Consider the following 23,817-nt stretch of genomic DNA (forward strand, 5'->3'; position numbering starts at 1 on the left):
AGCACTTTAGCCGTACTATAATTACTACAACTAAAACGAATATATATAAAAATAAAATAGAAATGTCTTTGTTAAATAAAAACTAAATTAAAACTAAAAATACACGATGAAGGAAAACTAAAACTAAACTGAATTTCCAAGTAAGGTCAGAAATAATATAGAAATACAAACTAATATAAAAAGGCAAAACTATAATAACCTTGCTGTGGAAACCCAAATGAATTAGGGAAGATGGCAGAGTCTCAAAGTATGCCGACTCCTTCACTTTGTTCACATCTCGCCGTGTTGCAGCCTTGTGCTAAAATCAGTTAAATTCCTGCCCGGTTTTAACACATCTTAATTAATACTAATATGCCACTGAATCACAAATAATGTCTAAGAAATCATTACACCTCTTGTCTCGACACTACTGTAGAACTACCCCCCCAAAAGCATGGCTCCTATCCAAACAATCTGGACAGCTAATCCTTAATTTGGACAGTTAATAAGGACAGAGCTCAACCTTTTAGAGTTTTCAGACAAACATAACTCACTTTATGAAAGAAAGAGAAATACACAAAAGTAAACACATTTCAAACTTAACCTGTTTGATGCTGAAGCTGGAAACTGTGAATATCATGGTTGGGTTGTTGCATATCTCATCAGGCCGGACCCACCTTGAAAATATTGCTTTTTGTTTGGGGGACAATGCCAGTGTTCCACATTTGTCTCTTTAATAAAACAAGAACATGCAAAAGATAAGCTGTTAGTGTTCAGAGAAGCACTCGAAATATTATCTTATCAGTGTCTCATGACTGATTTTGGAATCCAGAAGAATCTGCTGCTACTAAAGTTAAGTTCTCAGTCATTTAATAACCTCTATACAGTATATGGTGGATGTTGTATTCTTAATTTATCTGCAGCTACTGTATTCTGTTAATATATCCTCATCTATGCTCCATTCATTACTTTGTTTCAAAGATTTGTATGCAAGAAGGAGGTGGGGGGGGGGGGGGGTCAGACTTATTGTGACCACCTCAAGGGTCAGATGACTTGTATTATTATGATGACAAACATGAAGTGTACAGTGGACTCTGAAAGGTTTCTGATCCTTTCACTTTCTGCACACTTTGTGTTGTAGATTTAACTTTTAATTAATTAATGTACCATTTTTGCCTGTTAATCTGCACGTAACACACCCTAATGACAAAGTGACAGCGTAGGTTCAGAAAGGTATGCAAATGTATTAAGAACTGAAATTTCTCCTTTGCCAAAGTATTGAGACCCTTTTCTGTGACCCTCCAAATTGTTGTCAGTTATAATCATCAACATTAAAAGAAATAAACATTTGAAATACATCAGTCTGTGTGTAATGAATGAATCTAATACACAAGTTTCACTTTGTGAATGGAATTACTGAAATAAATCAACTTTGTCATGATATTCTAATTTTATGACCAGCACCTGTATATGTATGAAAGCAAAGATAAAGCATACATTGAAAGAAAAAATATTTGAAATGCAAATGTCCATAAAATGTTAAGAGAACTTACGAAAACGGTACAGGAAAGGCAAAACGCTCCTTCAGATCAACACTCATAAATGGAACGTATTCTATGCCATTAATCTTTGAAGTTTTCCTGTAAATAAAGCAAACAACAGTTAAATTTGAAGAGTAATGAAATTTTAGCAGTATTAACATAACTCAAGTTAAGTCTTAACTTATTGTATTTCAGTTTGTGAGAATGGACCGTCAAGCACAGCTTGCAAATTAGCTTTCACATTTGGTTATTTTTATCTTTGAAAGTCGCACTGTGTAGCCGCACAGCTCTCTTCACATTTTCCTACTAATCTGGTGAATGAACCTGCCGAGCACCAAGATACACCGCACAGCCATCACTGGGCTCAACTTAACCAGGTGGGCAAAATGTGAAATCAGCACCAAATCAGTCAACGGAAAGCTTGATGTTCGACATCAACAGTAAAACACTCAATCAAATTTGTATTATTTGTGACAGAATAAGCTGGAGTGAAATCTATAAATTCGGATTGTGAGCTGCTGACATGGCTGCTTGGCCTTTGAGTGGAACAGAATCAAACCTGACATACTCTGCGCAAGATGACTCCATCTCAGTCACGCACACCAACCAGCATCTGTGCCTTACAGAGTGGCCACCCGGCTTACTCCACGTCAGCTGGAAGTTTGATTACATTTTCTAAAGATCACAGGCCTCCTAACTTATTTTCTTCTGGGTTCTATCGAGTATAAATTAGATGACATAAGGTTCAGCCACACTGGCAGAGATGTCCATAAAGGTGTTCAAACATTTTTAGAACGTTCTGTCAACCTGAGCAGGACTGCACCAAAGTGTTTGTTAAGGACAGAATTAGTCAGGAGAGGTAGCCATTGAATTGGGTCCATGAAGTAGTGGACCGCATTATTTTTGGAACAAGGGTGATTTTCAACTTTCAGCAGATATTATCACACATTACATTCTTAAAACAGGGTGGCACGGTGGCGCAGTGGTAGCGCTGCTGCCTCGCAGTAAGGAGACCTGGGTCCGCTTCCCGGGTCCTCCCTGCGTGGAGTCTCCCCGTGTCTGCATGGGTTTCCTCCCACAGTTGCACTGGTGATCCTAAATTGTCCCTAGTGTGTGTTTGGTGTGTATGTGTGCCCCGCGGTGGGCTGGCGCCCTGCCCAGGGTTTGTTTCCTGCCTTGTGCCCTGTGCTGGCTGGGACTGGCTCCAGCAGACCCCCGTGACCCTGTGTTAGGATACAGCGGGATGGAAAATGACTGACTGACTGACATTGTTAAAACCAACAATACAGGCAGAGGTACAACAACCACTCACAAGTGTACACGACAGGTGGCCGCAGTCACTTACTGGCCTTATAACCTACATACTCGGAGAATTCGGAGTATAAGATCTGGCCTTAAGAAGGTCAGTTTTACATTCATGTTCAACGCTCATCAGATAATAATTTGCTGACCTGTTGTTCTTTGAATTTTTATAAAGGTACATAAGTTCAGATTTTCCACTCTTTCATCGGCTCTGAAGCAGATTAACGACCAGTTGTCAGATGCCAGGAATGCAATGTCAGAAGCACAGGCTCTAGAAGTCTCCGAGGAATGTCTTATGTTGGTGGAGCTCGTCCACTGCCGGTTAAATACTTGAATGTTTACAGCCGTGGCCAAAAGTTTTGAGAATGACACAAATATTCATTTTCACAAAGTTTGTTGCCCCCATTTTTATGATGGCAATTTGAATCTACTCCAGAAAGTTCTGAAGTGAGGAATCAGAGGAATTGCAATTAACTGCAAAGTCCCTCTTTGCCATGAAAATTAACTTCATCCCAAAAAACAAACTTCCACTGCCTGTCAGCCCTTCAGTGGTCCTCTCGTTAACTCAGGTGAGAGTGTCGATGTGGACAAGGCCTGAGATTACAATGTCATTCTGATGGAGTTAGAATAGCAGACTGGATGCTTTAAAAGGAGGACGGTGCTTGAAATCTTTGTTCTTCCTCCGTTAACTAAGGTTACCTGCAAGGAAACCTGTGCAGTCATCAATGCTTCGCACAAAAAGGGCTTCACAAGCAAGGATACTGCTGCCAGTAAGACTGCACCTAAATCAACCATTTATCGGACCATCAAGAACTTCAAGGAGAGAGGATCAAGGCTTCAGGGATCCCAAGAAAGTCCAGCAAGCGCCGGGACAAACAAAAACCCACCAATTCGGACAAACTCCATAGCATTGATTATGAAAGATCAGACAGGATTTGGCCCAGAAGTTGATGGACAGACAGCATGCCAGGGTGAATTGCTGAGGTCTTGAAAAAGACAGAAGGGCCAAGACTGCAAATGTTGACTCTCTGCAAAAACTTCATGGAATTGTCAATAAAAGCCTTTGAAACTTCTGAACTGCTTGTAATTCTACTTCAGTCTACCATAAAAACTTGGGGGGTATGGGCACATGAAAACTTACTACCTTCAATAAGAAAACACTGCAGTCCAAAACCAACCCGTGACGCTGGAGAGGTGACACACATGAGTGCACTGCTTATGACACAGTCGTAGATTTGAGAGCTCTGTACCTGATCTGCCATTTAAGGTACCTTAAAACTTCAATCTCCTCAGATGTGTACTTCTGCCCTTGTGGTTTGCTGGACTGGACGGGATACACTGGCTGTGCTTTATCTTGCAAAGAGAAGTCCGGTCCCAAGGGCTGAAAGATTCGGCCCGGATTAGAAGTTTTCTGCAAAGATGGTTTTTCCTTCTGAACTGGTTTACACATGGAATCCTTAAGAATCTCTGCTCTGAAATAAAGCAGAAACAATCAAAGTGAAAACTGACAGAAAGTATAAAATGGATTCAGTCCTTTTCACCGCACAATTCAAATTAGGAAATAACTTCAATTTTATTACTGGGCGGCAATCACACAAGCTATAAAAACCTGGACGTTGACACAAATAGATGAACAGACACAGGCTTGGTCTGCCATTGAAATGAAATCCTGCAGCACGTCTTTATATGCCTTGCTTTGTGCCCCAATAAGTACAAGTTATCATCAACACACTAAGAACCCAACAGTGCATCACTCTCTCTGAGTACGGACCCAATATAGGAAGCACTTCAAGTTAGAGGATATTTTATCTGTGGCACCTCTACATGATGACCATCTTTTTCCAACCTCTCAGACTTACGCAGTTTTTAATGTTTGGAAAACGTCTGGGATTAAATCAATAAGAGAATTGTATATAAATAATGGCAGCACGGTGGCGCAGTGGATAGCGCTGCTGTCTTGCAGTTAGGAGACCCGGGTTCACTTCTCGGGTCCTCCCTGCATGGAGTCTGCATGCGTTTCCTCCCACAGTCCAAAGACATGCAGGTTAGGTGCACTGGCGATTCTAAATTGTCCCTAGTGTGTGTGTGTGTGTTTGTGTGCCCTGTGGTGGGCTGGCGCCCTGCCCGGGGTTCATTTCCTGCCTTGACCCTGTAGTTAGGATATAGCGGGTTGGATAATGGATGGATGGTATATAAATGATGTCTTTGCATCCTTTGAACAATGACACTCCAAATTTAATCTCCCATCAACACAATTTTTCCACTATCTCCAAATTAGTAACTTTGCTAAACGAAATCTGCCCAGTTTTCCTCACCTCCCTCCTATTTCTATTCCAGAAGAGATATTGATCAGTCTGGGGGACTCAGGCAGCATTTCTATGATATATAAAAACATTTTAAAGTCCCTTCCTTCCTTTTAAAGATCCCAGAGTATAGTGGGAAAAGGATTTCTCACTCAGTATCTCAGAAATAGGAGTGGAAGGCAGCCATGCACAGAATTCGTTCGAGCTCCATATGAGAAAAACATTCAATTATTCAACTTAAAATCTTTTATTGAGCACATCTCTCTTGTTTAAAATTGTCCAAAAATGTTTCCAGGGTGAGAGGCAAACTTCGAACGTTGCAATCGAGCTCCAGCCTCATTTGGCTACATGTTTTGGGTGGCATGTACCAAATTAGCATCATTCTGGACCAAAATCTTTAAATGCCTATCACACAGCTTTGGTGTCCCAATCCCTCTTCATCCATTAACAGCTGTGTTTGGTGGGATCACAGAGGGGTTTAAAGTGGAGAAAGACAAGAAAACCGTCATGGCCTTTACTTCACTATTGGCATGTAGACTTGTCTCGCTCAATTGGAAGAATTCTGACTCTCCTCTCTTAAGTCAGTGGGTAACTGATGTTATACAGTAATCCCTCGCTACTTCGCGGTTCACTTTTCGCGGATTCACGACTTCGTGGATTTTATATGTAAGCATATCTAAATTCATAACGCGGATTTTTCGCTGCTTCGCAGGTTTCTGCGGACAATGGGTCTTTTTACTTGCTTCCTCAGTTGGTTTGCCCAGTTGATTTCATACAAGAGATGCTATTGGCGGATGGCTGAGAAGCTACCCAATCAGAACACGCAGTTAAGTTCCTGTGTGCTGCTGATTGGCTCAGCGACGGAGTGTTGCATTAACCAGGAAGTCTCATCTCACTCATTCATCATTAACGTGCTAATGCTTCAGGGGCCGTGTCCAAGCACCAACAGAAGATGCAAATGATTGCAGAAAAGGTAAAAGTTTTGGATATGTTGAAGGAAGGGAACAGCTACACCGCTGCAGGACATCGATTCTTTTTATTTAAAAAGGAGGAAAAGCATACAAGATCTACGGCCGCAGTGTCCTTTAACCAGGGTGCAAAACGAGTTGCAAGTGGACGTGATAAGGCAGTAGTCCGGATGGAATCTGCTTTAGGAATCTTTGCAACAAGGTCGACGACGTCATGACCGCCTACAAGCTGCTACGTGTACTTCGCTATACAGTAAGTGTAAACTTATCTACCGATTTCATATTGCTTAGCAGTTGTCCCTGTTTTTAATAGAGTAAATGGTGGGTTGTAAACAATACAGGGAGGGTTTAAAAACGTCTAAATACACGTTAAATAATTAAATAAATATAGTGTCCCTACTTCGCGGAATTCAGTTATCGCGGTCGGCCTTGGAACCTATCTCCCGCGATAAGTGAGGGATTACTGTATATGATTTGAAATTGGAAAAAATCAAATTCTCTCTTAGAGGATCTGTGCAAAACATTTTTAAAAACCTGGCAGGACCACCTAATCAATGACATTTTACAATACGCATTCATTGTGGGGAGAAAGACTCCTTTCTCTCTTTACTACTCTTAACAGTTTTGCTCTGGTTGTTGGCCTTCCTCCCTTTCTCATGGGTGGAGGTTGATTTGAATTTAGGTTTGTTTAGTTTGACTCGATTGTATGGAATGTTATATGCTTTTAATAAATTTAATAAAAGTTTATAAATATAAAAAAAGAAATGTGGAAATAACAAACAAAAAACAAAATGAAACATTTTTCTCCCATCTTGAGTAAAGGGACCATTTCCACTGCTAAATACCCACCCACGCTCTCAGTAAGCAGTCGCCATCTCTTATTTTCATGATCACATAACGATACTCGAGCAAAAGGTTCTGAAACTTCCAGCAGCCTTGCTGGGCCCTACCTGCCTGAAGATCTCACTGTTGCTGAGGCCTCAAGTTGAGTAAAATTAAACTGGGTGATTATTTCTCAGGTTATTCTTCAGGTTTGTTGTATTAGTTGCTTTGCTGGCTACCCTTTTTAAAACGTACGGGGCTGATAAGTTTGTTCAAATTATTCGAATTTTCTTTATCAACAGGTTAAAGGTCAAAATGTGCCCAGATGGGGGAAGTTTTATTGGGTTTGATGACAAAACCCGTATTTTTGTTCACCTCTCTGTACGCACCATCAGCACAAGCTTCCAACCCAACCTCGGAGGTCACGGAATGCTTTACATATTTGGATAAATGAACATTATGTGAGCAGGAACTTTGGAAGTTGGCCTAATTAGTTTTTGTGGCAAAGTTAGTAATGCACAGATAAGACAGCGACAGACAGACAGGAGAAGAGTTTGTATTGGATACATGGAGGCAGAACAAATCTCAAAAGGACAATGATCTTCTATGATCAGCAATTACGTAATTATATTACCATCAGCACAGCCCTACTATTTAACTGAAGGGCACAAAGTGTTCTCTTCCAGGTTTGGAGGGAGCAGCTTACTCTGATTCTGACCACAGTGCCCTCAGCTGCAAAACTGCTTTGGCTCGAATCAAGGATAAAGAGTCTGATGAACCTAAGAGGACATTATCATCTATAAAACAGGATTTCCAAAGCAAATACTCACTAATTATCATTATCTGTCTTGATAACCTGCCAATGATATTTGAAATTAGGAACAGGAAAATTGACGCAATGCTGTGATAAGTCGAGTCCAGGAGTGTTTTAATGGGTTAGGTTATTTAATGGTGTATTTGATGGGTAGGTATGGTGTCAAGCAGAGGAATGAAGAAGGTCAGAGGATAGTGGATTTTGCCAAAAGGATGGACATGACTGTGGTGAATACGTATTTTAATAAGAGGGAGGAACATAGGGTTACGTACAAGAGTGGAGGAAGATGCACACAGGTAGATGACATCCTATGCAGAAGAGTCAATCTGAAAAAGATTAAAGACTGCAAAGTGGTGACAGGGGAAAGTGTAGTTAAGCAGCATAGGATGCTGGTCTGTAGGATGACGTTGGAGATCAAGAAGAGGAAGAGAGTGAGGGCAGAGCCAAGGATCAAATGGTGGAAGTTGAAAAAGGAAGACTGCAAGGTGGAGTTTAGGGAGAAGGTGAGATAGACATTGGGTGGGAGTGAAGAATTACCAGACAGCTGGGAAACTACAGCAGATGTAGTAAGGGTGACATCAAGAAGGGTGCTTGGCATGACATCTGGACAGAGGAAGGAGGAAAAGGAAACCTGGTGGTGGAATGAGGAAATACAGGAGAGTATACAGAGGAAGAGGATGGCAAAGAAGAAGTGGGATAGTCAGAGAGATGCAGAAAGTAGACAAGAGTACAAGGAGATAAGGCGCAAGGTGAAGAGAGAAATGGCAAAGGCTAAAGAAAAGGCGTATGATGAGTTGTATAAGAGGTTGGACACTAAGGAGGGAGAAAAGGACCGGTGGGCTACAGAGAGGGGCTGAGCTGGGAAAGACGTGCAGCAGGTTAGGGTGATAAAGGATAAAGATGGAAACGTAGTGAGGAGGGTGTGTTGAGAAGATGGAAAGAGTACTTTGAGAAGCTGATGAATGAAGAGAACGAGAGAGAGAAGAGGTTGGATGATGTGGAGATAGTGAATCAGAAAGTGCACCAGATTAGCAAGGAGGAAGTAAGGACAGTGATGAAGAGGATGAAGAATGGAAAGGCCGTTGGTCCAGATGACATACCTGTGGAAGCATGGAGGTGTTTAGGAGAGATGGCAGTGGAGTTTTTAACCAGATTGTTTGATGGAATCTTGGATGCCTGAGGAGTGGAGAAGAAGTGGACTGGTGGGCCGATATTTAAGAATAAGGGGGATGTGCAGGACTGCAGTAACTACAGGGGGATAAAATTGATGAGCCACAGCATGAAGTTATGGGAAAGAGCAGTGGAAGCTATGTTAAGAAGTGAGGTGATGATTAGTGAGCAGCAGGATGGTTTCATGCCAAGAAAGAGCACCACAGATGTGATGTTTGCTCTGAGGATGTTGATGGAGAAGTTTGGAGAAGGCCAGAAGGAGTTGCATTGCGTCTTTGTGGACCTGGAGAAAGCATATGACAGGGTGACCAGAGAGGAGTTGTGGTATTGTATGAGGAAGTCGGGAGTGGCAGAGAAGTACGTAAGAGTGGTACAGGATAATTACGAGGGAAGTGTGACCGTGGTGAGGTCTGCGGTAGGAGTGACGGAGGTGGGATTACATCAGGGATCGGCTCTAAGCCCTTTCTTATTTGCAATGGTGATGGACAGGTTGACAGACGAGATTAGACAGGAGTCCCCGTGGACTGTGATGTTTGCTGATGACATTGTGATCTGTAGTGAGAGTAAGGAGCAGGTTGAGGAGACCCTGGAGAGGTGGAGATAGGAGAGGAGAGGAATGAAGGTCAGTAGGACCATCAAGACAGAATACATGTGTGTGAATGAGAGGGAGGTCAGTGGAATGGTGAGGATGAGGGAGTAGAGTTGGCGAAGGTGGATGAGTTTAAATACTTGGGATCAACAGGGTAACAGGGATTGTGGAAGAGAGGTGAAGAAGAGAGTGCAGGCAGGGTGGAGAAGAGTGTCAGGAGTGATTTGTGAAAGACAGGTATCAGCAAGAGTGAAAGGGAAGGTCTATGGGACGGTAGTGAGACTGGCTATGTTATATGGGCTGGAGACGGTGGCACAGGAGACAGAGCTGGAGGTGGCAGAGTTAAAGATGCTAAGATTTGCATTGGGTGTGACGAGGATGGATAGGATTAGAAATGAGGACATTAGAGGGTCAGCTCAGGTTGGACGGTTGGGAGACAAAGTCAGAGAGGTGAGATTGTGTTGGTTTGGAGATGTGCAGAGGAGAGATGCTGGGTATATTGGGAGAATGATGCTAAGGATAGAGCTGCCAGGGAAGAGGAAGGCCTAAGAGGTTTATGGATGTGGTGAGAGAGGACATGCAGGTGATGGCGGTGACAGAACAAGATGCAGAGGACAGAAAGATATGGAAGAAGATGATCTGCTGTGGCAACCCCTAACGGGAGCAGTCGAAAGGAGAAGAAGAAGAAGCACTGCCCGTCAGTTTAACCCGTCCTTCATTTTGGTGCACATGTGAACACGTGTGATAGCTGAATTGTGATTACTGGGTAAACAGTGTAGTAATTAATGGGCACCAGCTGGAAGTAAATGGGGATAAAAGGTTGAAGGCAGTTAAGATGCTAGAGAGAAAGAAACAGAAGAACAAAATGGAGGACTGAATGCTCACAAGATGTTCTGTTTGAAAGGACTTGACAGGAAGCATCGGCTCTGTTGAGCTGCAAAAGGGAGCAGGACCGATGGTTGTTTATAAAAAAAATATGATGATTTATTTATGGAATGTACTGTAGCACTCTGAACACTTGAATTCTCTGTTTTTAATAAATTTCTGTTGCACTTCTGAAATGAAACTCTTGTCCAATGCCTCACTCACCCTGGTCCATCTCGATCTCAGCAGAGGGTGGTGCCCATGGCTGTGGGCACTGGGGCATCACAGATGTGCACTTAGAACTGTCCTACAATCGCACTGAATGAACTTGGCTCTCAATCTAAAAAACCTTAAAGCAAAACGGTCTGGAAATGCGTGCAAATCATTGCAATTTGGGATTAACGATCAGTCAATGAGCAATCCACAAATGTGGCACGTAGGACTACTTTATTATACCCGCCTCTCTGACAAACAGAACAGTGGGCAGCATTCCTAGAGCCAGGGCAAGTGCCACATAGGTAGGTAACACACACAGCCTCAAAAAGATGCATGAAGCCTCACATTGTGACCTTACTATACTGTGGGGGACTGACCTTTAACACTTGTCAGGGCGTCTTGTCCACTGATTGCCTCGGCTTAGAAGTAATCAAGTGCGGCTTTGCTCGACTTTGTGACTTCACTGAACCGGAAGGCTGCTAACTGGAATTTTTGTTTTCCACTCCTCTGCTGTCAGACGGCCACACCAATTATATTTTAATGGATTTTTCATGTTAATTGTTGAAGTAGCTCACTTTTACTACGTGTTTCTGTGTGTAAATAAGAAATGGTTTCAATGATTTAACATTAGAGCACATTAGTAAGTGTAAGCCCTCGAAAACTGCACTCAGGCAAGTTTATATTACAAAAAGAATGGAACTGAATATGTGACAACTGAATACACAAACCAAAATTTTATTTTACACGAACAAAAGAAAAAAAAAAGATAAATAAATAAATAAAAATCTTGATGATTTTGAGCAGATTTAAAATACGCTACCACAACAATCAGACTTGGGGTCAAGCAGATAAACTGCAAAGTCGACTGAACTCTGAGTTGAAGTGAAAGTGAGCGTACAAAACAGAGCGCAGGGCCAGTCCTCATCTTTGAGAGACTACTTGGATGGAACAGACTTCTGAACAGTGACTTCCATTTGTGGACCCAGAAAGCTGGACCCTCTGTAGTCAAAGAAAACAAAAGAAATGAAAGGAACACTTTGAAAACTCGTCAGATCTCAATAGGAAAAAACATCCTGCTAGCCATCTCTAATAATATGGTAAAGTGTGAGGAACGAAAGGATGGAAATGAAAAGGATCAACCTACGGAGGGACCCCCAAAAATCAAAGTCAACAAATGAGGTGGCAGGCAGGCAGGCGAGTCCATGACCCTGTTCAGGAATAAGCGTGTTAGAAGATGACTAGAAATTAAATATGTGGGTTCGCCTTACAGCGTCAACACTTTAGGATCTCAGATTTGTCTTGTTTCCACTATATGTGTGTGTGTTTGTATATTGTGGCTGGCGGACGGCCAATTCCATGCCCGGCTGGGACGCCCCTTCGACACTTGGTCCAGGGGAACAGCTGTGGGCAGCATACAACTTCCCCCGGATCATTTGGTGGCAACCCCCCTTATTTCATCGGGGCCACAGATATGGGACTCCGGAGCTCAGCCCTGTGGGGCTCTGTGGCCACCGCCAGGGGGAGCTGCATGGTTTCCTGAGCCCATGTGGGAGGGGATGAAGCCCACCCGGAAGTGCAGCCGGATCTCAATCACCTGAAGCACTTCTGGGTGGGCTATAAAAGGGAGCCAGCAGCCACCATTGGCAGCCAGATTCGGAAGGAGGAGGACAACGCTTGTCGGGAGGAGTGGTGGTAAAGACCATTATGCTTGTGAACACTTTGGTGACTTGTTTGTGCTTAAAGGGACTGTGTCGTGGCTGAGGGGCACAGGGAAGATGTGTCCCCCCAGCTGAAGAAAAATAAATATTTGTTGTATTTTTACGTGTGCCTCCCTGTCTCTCTGTGCCGGGTCGGGCGCCAATATAATGCCCTTCACAATATGTATATTGTGATATATGGCCGGCAGTTTATCCCGGCCAATACCCCCACGGCGCTAGATGGAGTCCTCCCTGCAATATGGAGGTGCCCGATTTCCAGCAGGGCATCATCGACAATGGAGTTTTACTGCACAGCCCTGTTGGATACCGTGGGGGCCGCCAGGGGACGCTGCAGGGAGGCACAATGGTTTCTATTATAGCCCGGAAGTACTCCCAAGTCACGGAGATGGAAGAAAGGAAGTGCTTCCGGGCTGAAGAGAAGGAGTTTTCCATCTGACCCGGAAGTGCTATGAAATCACATGAACTGAGGGACAGAAGCACTTCTGGGTCAAGGAATAGAAAAGGACTGTGGGAAACCCCAGCAGACTGAGCCGGAGTTGGGAGGAAGTGCGACAGAGCTGCTGGGTGGAGTGGAGGATTTGTGTTCATTATTGATTGATTATTGATTTATTATTGAGTATTGTGGAGGTGCTTTGTGCACATTATTATTATAGTAAATTTAATATTGGGACTTTTACCTGGTGTTTGGGCGTGTTGTCTGTGGGTTCAGGGGTCGACAGGGACCCATATTCCCACAATATGTATATATTAAAAATACATTTTGTTTTCTTCTTGAGCTTCACTAAAGTTTTAATTTCCCCTTGGGGACAAATAAAGTATATCTAAAATCTAAATCTACGTCATACTTTGTGGATTCAGAAAGTCTGAAAACCCATTGACTTTCTTAATACTTCACTGTATTGTAGATTTCATTTGCCCTAACCCTAACCCTAACCCACTGCTTTACACTCGATGAGCCAGAATGGCAAAGTGCAATGATGCTTCTAGAAAGGTTTTCAAATTTATTAAAAATATAAAAACTGAACTCTCGCTCTCGTACTGAAGTATTCAGACCCTTTGCTGTGGCACTCCAAGTAGTGGTCTGCTGTATCCCGTCTGCTTTAATTCTCCACTGCGTAACTAAAATTGGAGTCTAATAAGGCTGTCAGTTTAAGGACACAGCTGTACTGGAACTGGAATTATAAAAGTTCACGTAAATACCATGGATATAAAAACTCCAAATGGCTTCAGTCTGGCCTTGTTCCCCTGAGCTAAATAATTACAATGAACAAAAAATCCATCCATCCATCCATTATCCAACTCACTATATCCTAACGACGTTGTCACGGGGGTCTGCCGGAGCCAATCTTAGCCAGGGCGCCGGCCCACCACAGTGACCAAAAAACGTAAAAAAGAAAGAAAAAACCCAAACAACCTGATGCTGTGGTTTCAGACCATCGTATTACGTCTGGACCAGTGACTGTGTGCGGTTGTGACCTGGAAATCTGAGCACAGATGGCTCTTGCTTTGTGGGCTTTGTATGCGTGTCATTCAGAATTCAGGAAAATAATGAGTCATTAAAAGGGACAAAAACAGAAAGAAACTGAGCTACGTGATGTTTCAAAACTATTAAGAGCCATGAGTCATATACAACTACAGTTGTGCTTGAAAGTTTGTGAACCCTTTAGAATTTCCTGTATTTCTGCATAAATATGACCTAAAACATCATCAGATTTTCACTCAAGTCCTAAAAGTAGATAAAGAGAAACCAGTTAAACAAATGAGATAAAAATATTATACTTGGTCATTTATTTATTGAGGAAAATGATCGAATATTACATATTTGTGAGTGGCAAAAGTATGTGAAGCTTTGCTTTCAGTATGTGGTGTGACCCCCCTGTGCAGCAATAACTGCAACTAAACGTTTCCGCTAACAGTTGATCAGTCCTGCACACCGGCCTATTCCTCCGTACAGAACAGCTTCAACTCTGGGATGTTGGTGGGTTTCCTCACATTAACTGCTCACTTCAGGTCCTTCCACAACATTTCGATTGGATTAAGGTCAGGACTTTGACTTGGCCATTCTAAAACATTAACTTTATTCTTCTTTAACCATTCTTTGGTAGAACGACTTGTGTGCTTAGGGTCGTTGTCTTGCTTCATGACCCACCTTCTCTTGAGATTCAGTTCATGGACAGATGTCCTGACATTTTTCTTTAGAATTCTCTGATATAATTCAGAATTCATTGTTCCATCAATGAAGGCAAGCCGTCCTGGCCCAGATGCAGCAAAACAGGCCCACACCGTGATACTACCACCACCATGTTTCACAGATGAGAGAAGGTTCTTATGCTGGAATGCAGTGTTTTCCTTTCTCCAAACGTAACGCTTTTCATTTAAACCAAAAAGTTCTATTTTGGTCTCATCCGTCCACAAAACATTCTTCCAATAGCCTTCTGGTTTGTCCACGTGATCTTTAGCAAACTGCAGGCGAGCAGCAATGTTCTTTTTGGAGAGCAGTGGCTTTCTCCTTGCAACCCTGCCATGCACACCATTGCTGTTCAGTGTTCTTCTGATGGTGGACTCATGAACATGAACATGTGAGAGAGGCCTTCAGTTGCTTAGAAGTTCCCCTGGGGTCCTTTGTGACCTCGCCGACTATTACACGCCTTGCTCTTGGAGTGATCTTTGTTGGTCGACAACTCCTGGGGAGGGTAACAATGGTCTTGAATTTCCTCCATTTGTACACAATCTGTCTGACTGTGGATTGGTGGAGTCCAAACTCTTTAGAGATGGTTTCGTAACCTTTACCAGCCTGATGAGCATCAACAACTCTTTTTGTGAGGTCCTCAGAAATCTCCTTTGTTCGTGCCATGATACACTTCCACAAACATGTGTTGTGATGAGCAGACTTTGATAGATTCTGTTCATTAAATAACACAGGGTGCCCACTCACACCTGATTGTCATCCCATTGACTTGAATTTCACCTTCAAACTAACTGCTAATCCTAGAGCTTCACATACTTTTGCCACTCACAAATATGGAATATTCGATCATTTTCCTTAATAAATAAATGACCAAGTATAATATTTTTGTCTCATTTGTTTAACTGGTGTCTCTTTATCTACTTTTAGGACTTGAGTGAAAATCTGATGATGTTTTAGGTCATATTTATGCAGAAATATAGAAAATTCTAAAGGGTTCACAAACTTTTAAGCACAACTGTAACTATACCCTTCTAAGTAGTACGTCCTTCTCCTTGTGGTTGCTTAATATCCTTTTATCCTCACAATATGAAAGTGTATCCATCCATCCATTTTCCAACCCGCTGAATCCGAACACAGGGTCACGGGGGTCTGCTGGAGCCAATCCCAGCCAACACAGGGCACAAGGCAGGAACCAATCCAGGGCAGGGTGCCAACCCACCGCAGGACACACACAAACACACCCACACACCAAGCACACACTAGGGCCAATTTAGAATCGCCAATCCATCTAACCTGCATGTCTTTGGACTGTGGGAGGAAACCCATGCAGACACGGGGAGAACATGCAAACTCCATGCAGGGAGGACCCGGGAAGCGAACCCGGGTCTCCTAACTATGAGGCAGCAGCACTACCACTGTGCCGCCCATAAAAGTGTATACAATTGTCAATTGAGATTCTTGATTTACAGCCCGGCCATATTTGTCAACGGCAGTAACACTCCAGACAAGGCTGCCTGGCTTATACTGGATATTCACTGGTGCACAGGGAACAACCAACCTGTCCAGAGCTTGACGAGCCAACTGCTTTAACTTCATCTGGAAGGCCGAGTCTGTGGCTTCATTAGCCTGAAAAGTAACAACAACAACAAGAGCATTTATTTATTTAATTTATGTATGTAGCACATTTTCAGCTCAAAGTGCTTAACTTGGTGAAATAAAAAGGAAGGTCATATAAAACACAAGCAAACAAGATTAGGCAATAATAATTATACAGAATGAAACAAAGAAAAATCAGGAGTAGTCTCCCTGTGACTTTCTCGTAAACTCAGATATGGAGACGGATATTTGAGGAGTAAACCGCAAGACAAAGATTATATTTTTATAAAGGGTGGCACATGAAAAAGCGAACCGTCTCCGACCGGCTGACTTGAGCGATTATACAGGCGGGTGCTGTCCTGATCACGGAGCCTCGTTGTCGCGACGGGGTCAGCAGCCCCAACTGTGCATTAGTAAGGAAGCTGTGAGCCGGTGGGTACGCAGGATGGAGCGACATATCACACTTCTCGCGAGTCACTTTCTCGAATTCACAACGTCTTCATAGAGGAACGAACTGTCAGCAAAGGTTTGTCGCCACCAAGATCACCGGACCTATCCACTTGTGAGTTTTACTTGAAGGGAAAAGTGTATGTCAATAACCCAAAAGACATTAACTGAAGGACAATATTCGGAGTGAAACTGGAAAAATTTAAACGGCTGCGCTGCGTCGCGTTTATACAATACAATACAATACAATTTATTTTTGTATAGCCCAAAATCACACAAGAAGTGCCACAATGGGCTTTAACAGGCCGTGCCTCTTGACAGCCCCCCAGCCTCGACTCTCTAAGAAGACAAAGAAAAACTCCCAAAAAAAAACCTTGTAGGGAAAAATGGGAGAAACTTCAAGAAAGGGAGTTCAAAGAGAGACCCCTTTCTAGGTAGGGTGGGCGTGCAGTGGGTGTCAAAAAGAAGGGGGTCAATACAATACAGAACAGAACAAATCCTCAATATAGTATAACAATAAAAATTTTACAAATACAGAGCAGAATTAACAGTAGATGATATCCCATAATAGGATTTGGATTTGTACAGAGTCCTGGAGACCTCAGCCATCAAGCTGCCTCCCCCTATTGGCCATTCCACAGCTGAGTCAGCGCTGGGCCAGCCAATCCGATGAAAGGACCCCTCTACCCACGATTCCTGCGATCCTCCATCAGGGATGTCTATGACAATATGGTGCGGCGTGCAGAAAAGTGTTTTGACGCACAAGGAAATCATTTCCAGTGCCTTCTCTAACCAGTAAGTACAGATTTTTGTATTGGATATCGTTTGATTCGTGTACAGGCTAAGAAACGTATGTTGATGTTAGAGTCAGAGATGGTTTGCTTTAAAAGAACCATCAACAACAAATCAAATCAAACTAATAAAATATTGAACAATTATTATAAAAGTAAAGTTGAATAAATCCAACTCTGCAGCTGCATGAATAAAAGGTAACGTACCACTGCCGGTTAACGGAAATTGCTCAGAAGTTGATAGAAATCTACGTTTTGTACCTACTACTTGCATGCAGAATTTGGTTGACCAAAGTGAAAGCAAACTCAGGTTATCATGTTTATTTTTTGGACTCGGAGGTCTAAAACGTCGAGATTCATCAAAATCTCGACATCGAATTTTTGGACGATTCCAATGCTTTCCCTATACTTTGTATACAAGAAAGTAAAAAGGTGAGGTTAGGTGGCCACGAGACAATTAATAAATAAATAAATAATCAACAAATAATTATCCTGTAACACAGTGCATCATGGGGAAACATTAGCACAACAGTTATGTAAGAATTAGCTAACATAAACAGTTCTTTTAAGTAAAAAAAAAAAAAAATGCCTGACTAGGTCTGCCCACCAAAGTAGAATGCTGATCATCACAATCACAAATGAAAATGTGCGGCACTGTGGTAAGAAGTGAAGTGTCACTCATATCTTCACCAGGGTACCACACTGCCTGTAATTAAAAGGCAGTCGGTATTCGCCTTTTTCTCGCATTTCTTCTTCCACAATTCTTGCCACTTGACTCCCTAAAGAAAGTTCTACGTTACCACCTTTGGAAAAGGGGATCAGCAAAAAAAAAAAAAACAAAAAAAGAAACCATAAAACTCCCACGTTGATGGGCATCAAAAACACACCGCAAAACGAGACTGCAGAGGATGAGCACTGCAACCCACCATTAACACTAAACACTCGTCTCCAGCGGAGGTTTTATAAGAACTGGGTGCTTATTGATGATGAAGTTAGTTCCGTTTGCACTAAAGCAGCAGTACACGTCTGTAGTGTGAGCAGAGCACAGGCTTTCTGCGTTAAAAATGGCCGAAGCAGCAACACACTACAGTATCAAAAGACACACAGAAAACTCCAACCCTAACCTGCTGAGATCAGACAGGCTGGAGAGTAACCTGACAGCACTAACCCCATGTGCTTGTCTTATCCAAATGAACGTCAAACAGGTTTTTATTCTCCTTTCCCAACTGCCGTTGAAAGCCATAAGAACGCACCGTCTTGTGTTTCCATGTGCCTGCCGTAGGTGTGCGTGTTACTGTATGTTATCATAGTTTGTAAATTCTTTAGTTGTGTTTACCTGTAAACTTGTTACAGCACTCTGAGCAGGCACTCAGTGAAGGGGAGGCTATACAAAAATAAGAAATAAACTGAAATGAGATGAACTGAATATCTCTATACATAAAAAATCCAATGTGTGTTGGTCTGTCTGTCTGCTTTTCACGAGAGAACTGCTCAACACATTTAGACATTTATTTTTTGTGTATAATTTGTTTGAACATTCCGGTTGCCTTTGTGACTTCTCTCATCGCGCTCATCGTTCATAGAAAGAAAGAAAGAAAGAAAGAAAGAAAGAAAGAAAGAAAGAAAGAAAGAAAGAAAGAAAGAAAGAAAGAAAGAAAGAAAGAAAGAAAGAAAGAAAGAAAGAAAGAAAGAAAGAAAGAAAGAAAGAAAGAAAGAAAGAAAGAAAGAAAGAAAGAAAGAAAGAAAGAAAGAAAGATAGATAGATAGATAGATAGATAGATAGATAGATAGATAGATAGATAGATAGATAGATAGATAGATAGATAGATAGATAGATAGATAGATAGATAGATAGATAGATAGATAGATAGATAGATAGATAGATAGATAGATAGATAGATAGATAGATAGATAGATAGATAGATAGATAGATTTTAATCTTAGTATAGTAGGCATGATAGATAGATAGATAGATAGATAGATAGATAGATAGATAGATAGATAGATAGATAGATAGATAGATAGATAGATAGATAGATAGATAGACACTTTATTAATCCCCAAGTGACAATTCACATACTCCAGCAGCAGCATATTCATAAAAAACAATATTAAATTAAAGTGATAACAATACAGGTATACAGACAGACAATAACGTTATATAATGTTAACGTTTACCCCCCCGGGTGCAACTGAAGAGTCACATAGTGTGATGGAGGAACGATCTCCTCAGTCTGTCAGTGGAGCAGGACGGTGACAGCAGTCTGTCGCTGAAGCTGCTCCTCTGTCTGGAGATGATCCTGTTCAGTGGATTCTCCATGATTGACAGGAGTCTGCTCAGCACCCGTCGCTCTGCCACAGATGTCAAACTGTCCAGCTCCATGTCTATAATAGAGCCTGCCTTCCTCACCAGTTTGTCCAGGCGTGAGGCGTCGCTCTTCTTTATGCTGCCTCCCCAGCACACCACCGCATAGAAGAGGGAGCTCACCACAACCGTCTGATAGAACATCTGCAGCATCTTATTGCAGATGTTGAAGGACGCCAGCCTTCTAATGAAGTATAGTCGGCTCTGTCCTTTCTTGCACAGAACATCAGTATTGGCAGTCCAGTCCAGTTTATCATCCAGCTGCACTCCCAGGTATTTATAGGTCTGCACCTTCTGCACACAGTCACCTCTGATGATCACAGGGTTCAGGATTCATGTTAATCCGAGACAGAGGCTACACACCAAAGGGGGGGGGGGTAATAGTGTGACGTCAGGAGTGGGGAGTCTTCACTCACACGCCAGCCTTGGGGTGCATACCTTGCCTCTGATTATCTAGCGAATGAGAGAATCACTTAACGGATTTATATCGGGTTTTTTTTTCTAGAATTTGCTTGAACATTTCAGTTGATTTTGCGACTTCTCTCGTCGTGCTAAGTATCGTAGTTTGCTTGCAGCACTGATTAATTTGCACAAAATCGAGAGAGACGCAGCAGGATGGAGCCCTCCTCACTCACACGCCGGCCTCGGGGTGTATAGCTTACTTCCGCTTAGCTAGCAAACGACAGAACTACTTAACGGATTTATATCGGGTTTTTTTCTAGAATTTGCTTGAACACTTCAGTTGATTTTGCGACTTCTCTCGTCGCGTTAAGTATCACAGTTCATTTGCAGAAGCGATATATTTGCGCTAATCCAAGAGACAGAGGCTGTGGACCAAGGAGAGGGGGAAGCGTGACATCAGGAGTGGGGAGCCGGGCAGAATATACAAAGGCCAAGGACCCAATCTGGAAGATTCTAGGACAATAACCCAGTGTTCTTCGTCATTATTCACCATTTGCTGTATTTCTGCAATGATATTATTTCTGTCACTGTATATAATTTTGACGTTGCTAGTTAATAAATTGTTAATTACCGCATGCCAAGTCTGATCTTTGATTCTGCTTATCGAGACTATTAACACTGTAATGGTGAGCACATATCGGAGAATCAGTCTTAGAGGGTCACAGTTTGAATATTCATAATTGGTCAGCATTCTGCTTACAGCTCAGTTCTGAATTTAACGTAACACACGTTCAGTTAAGCCGCTTGGCCTCTGAGGCTTTGCAAGTTAATGAATGGCGCTAAGGCCTCTAAGGTTACAGTGGCGTGCAAAAGAATTCAGTCCCTTTGAAAAGCATCCTGATTATTCTGCATGACAAAAGATTTGTCCACATGTTTATCCATTTTGTATTTTTAACGTGCTGTAACAACACATTTCTCGCTAAGTATCAAGAGTTCACTTGCAGGAGTGATATATTCGCACTAATCCGAGACACAGGGGAGGGGGAAGCGTGACGTCAGGAGTGGGGAGCTGGGGGGTCCTCCTAACTGTCCTGTTACACTACTAGGTGGACAGAGCTGTGGGGGACGGCTGGTATAAAATAAAGACCACTGACTCCTGTAAGATCGGTTTGTCTGTAACTTTCATAAAGCGCATTAATAAGGGCTGTGCATTAAATTGTATTCGGTAATCAGAATGTAAGCCTGCTGAAATCACTAAGATGCACCTCTGGGGGTCTTTTCTGTCCACTGCTTTCAGGCAATACAAAGCTTCCACCCAATGTACTCGTTACGTTTAGTTATTTATTTATTGATTGATTGTATTATTTGTCCCGTGAGTCTGTATCTTTGTTTTTTATGTTTCCGCTTCTGTATGCATTTGAATTTCCCCGTGGGATTAATGACGTTTATCTAATCTACATTGGGGTAAGTTTCTGTATATATTGGGCAGGGGTCCTTAAACGTTATAATCTGAGGACTCCTATTTGAAACCTGGTACTGTACTGGGACCCAAGAAGAGGATTATTATTATTATTATTATTATCATAGTGACAATGGAGTCACAAAGAGACAAATAGCAATGGACATATAATACAAAAAGTAAACGTTTTTGTTTCCCTTCAAGCATATTTCTCACATGAACGCTACTAAAAGAAAAGTGGGAGACAAACGTATCATTAAAACAAGTCCCAGGAGTCTATGCCAGAAATCACTGGGTGCAAGGCAGGAAGAGTTCCTGTGCAGAATAGCATCCCATCACTGGGTGAACACACACACACACACACAGAGACACACACACACACACACACACACACACACACAGGATATGCAGCCGCCTACCGTTTGTATGCACAGCTCCACTGCTTGTGTGTACAGCTCAATAGCTTCTTCATTGTTGCCCTTCTCATCCTCGTCAAAGGCCTGCGTGACCAGGAAGTAGGCCCGCTCCATGTCCAACTGATGTTTGGACTTCAAAGGATCAGCTCCCTGGGCTTCAACTGAAAGAAAAACAAAATCAAAATCCGCAGCCTGGCATCTCTTAAAGGTCGGACGGTGGCCTTTCCTGCCATTTTGTTTTCAGGGCTTTTCGTTATTAGAATTGTCTTCTGCAACAAATTCAGAAAAAGTGAACAAATAGAACGACTTTCATGATTTGCTTTATGATCAAATGTACTCAATCCCTCCACTAGGCACTCTCTGGATTTAAGAATCTAAACTTTGCAAGTCATAAATAGCCGGGCAGGTTCCCAGTAATCAGGAATATCCAATATAAAAATAACAAATCCATACCTAGAAAGTTTTAGTTTACAATACTTAAAAGGGTTTAAAGGCGCAGTGAAACAAGACTGGCATTGCTGCCTACTGTATCTCCTAATTGGCACCACACGGGCAGTTCTTAGAAATTCTTTTTTTTTTTGCTTCATCTCACAAATTCAACATACAAATCTTTACAATGGTGCCACCCATGGTGGGCACTCAGATGGTGTAAAGAAGACATGTGCCCCTCTTCCAAGTTTCTTGAGTTGATGGTAAATACATCAACGCCATATATTTCTCTCGCACATTTTCATACAAGTGATGAAGCTTTACAAGATGAAGAAAGTAAAAAGAAAAATATAAAATAAGATTAGACAATGCAAAGTAATCTATTTTACTAAACCACAGTTAATATATGCATGGCGGACGCACCGAGGTGCATGCACACTGTGGCCTTGGCGCCCGCCCCAGAGTCCAGAGTCAAACGCAGCGGCGTCCCAAAACGCGGCGGCGCCCGCCCCAGAGTCAGTAGGTGGCACCCAAACAATACAACCTGTTCACTACACTTGCTCTAATCCACTGTGCCAGTCATATAGATCACATGACGGTCACAGACTCAAACCCAGCGGCTTCCCAGACTCAGTGGCTGGCACACAAACACCACAACCTGTAAACTAAACTTGCTGTGCTCCACTCAGTCAGCAGTCGGTGTCAGCAAAGGCAACGGAATCACGTCTCCACAAAACGAAACCGCTTTAGTACAGATATGCTTATGTAATTAAATGACATTACCCCAGACGCACCCACCCTCCATGATATGTCATCCATCCAGATATCGGACAGAACAGAAACTGATTGCCATTCTTGGATTTACGATTTGCTAGCGAATCGCGGGCTTACTTGTAAAGAATAAAGTACGGTCCGATGGCCACATGAAGGTTTGTGCTCTGCAACTTGCTGCATGTAAAATACACAAATAAACACATTTAACAAAGGACTCCATAATGCACACAATTCACTGCCAAATTCTACTATGAAGTTTCACATTTGATTTCCTTTTTTAGTAACTGGGCCTCACTTTATGTGAAATAACCTCACGCAGAACTAAGACATGACGACATTTTTTAAGGCTGACATTGCAGGCCTGCATGATGGGAGACTTTATCTTGGTGGTCCCAATAATCTTAGATTCTTTATACCCAAGGCAGCTAGAGGGGGTCTTTTTTAATAACTGCACGTTATGGCGGACATTTCCTCTCCCTACTTCAAAGAAAGCAAAAGTTCACTTACTGTATTATTAAAAAACCCAGCGGCAGTATGTTAAAATTGCATTTTAAAATAAAATAACAGAAAATGATTATAAAGCAGTAAAAAGTCTCTAGATACGGTATGTGATATTCTTAATTCTTATTTAAACTGGGTGTCTTTAAATATAGATAACAGTTTC

At 42.3% G+C, this 23,817-nt stretch overlaps 1 protein-coding gene across 1 annotated transcript in view; it reads right to left on the reverse strand.

Annotated features, from left to right (window-relative positions):
- Positions 1 to 23,817, reverse strand: part of capn7 (calpain 7) — a 114,396-nt gene that overhangs the window by 70,304 nt on the left and 20,275 nt on the right. Inside the window, exons 3-7 of the mRNA XM_028817888.2 lie at positions 21,954 to 22,111; positions 16,033 to 16,100; positions 4,094 to 4,294; positions 1,533 to 1,619; positions 584 to 710 (exon numbers count right to left, since the gene is read on the reverse strand). Coding sequence (XP_028673721.1) covers positions 584 to 710; positions 1,533 to 1,619; positions 4,094 to 4,294; positions 16,033 to 16,100; positions 21,954 to 22,111 — 641 coding nt within the window. The remainder of the gene's footprint in view (positions 1 to 583; positions 711 to 1,532; positions 1,620 to 4,093; positions 4,295 to 16,032; positions 16,101 to 21,953; positions 22,112 to 23,817) is intronic.

This window comes from Erpetoichthys calabaricus, chromosome 13 (genome assembly GCF_900747795.2).
Source record: "Erpetoichthys calabaricus chromosome 13, fErpCal1.3, whole genome shotgun sequence".
NCBI classification, from domain to species: Eukaryota; Metazoa; Chordata; class Cladistia; order Polypteriformes; family Polypteridae; genus Erpetoichthys; species Erpetoichthys calabaricus.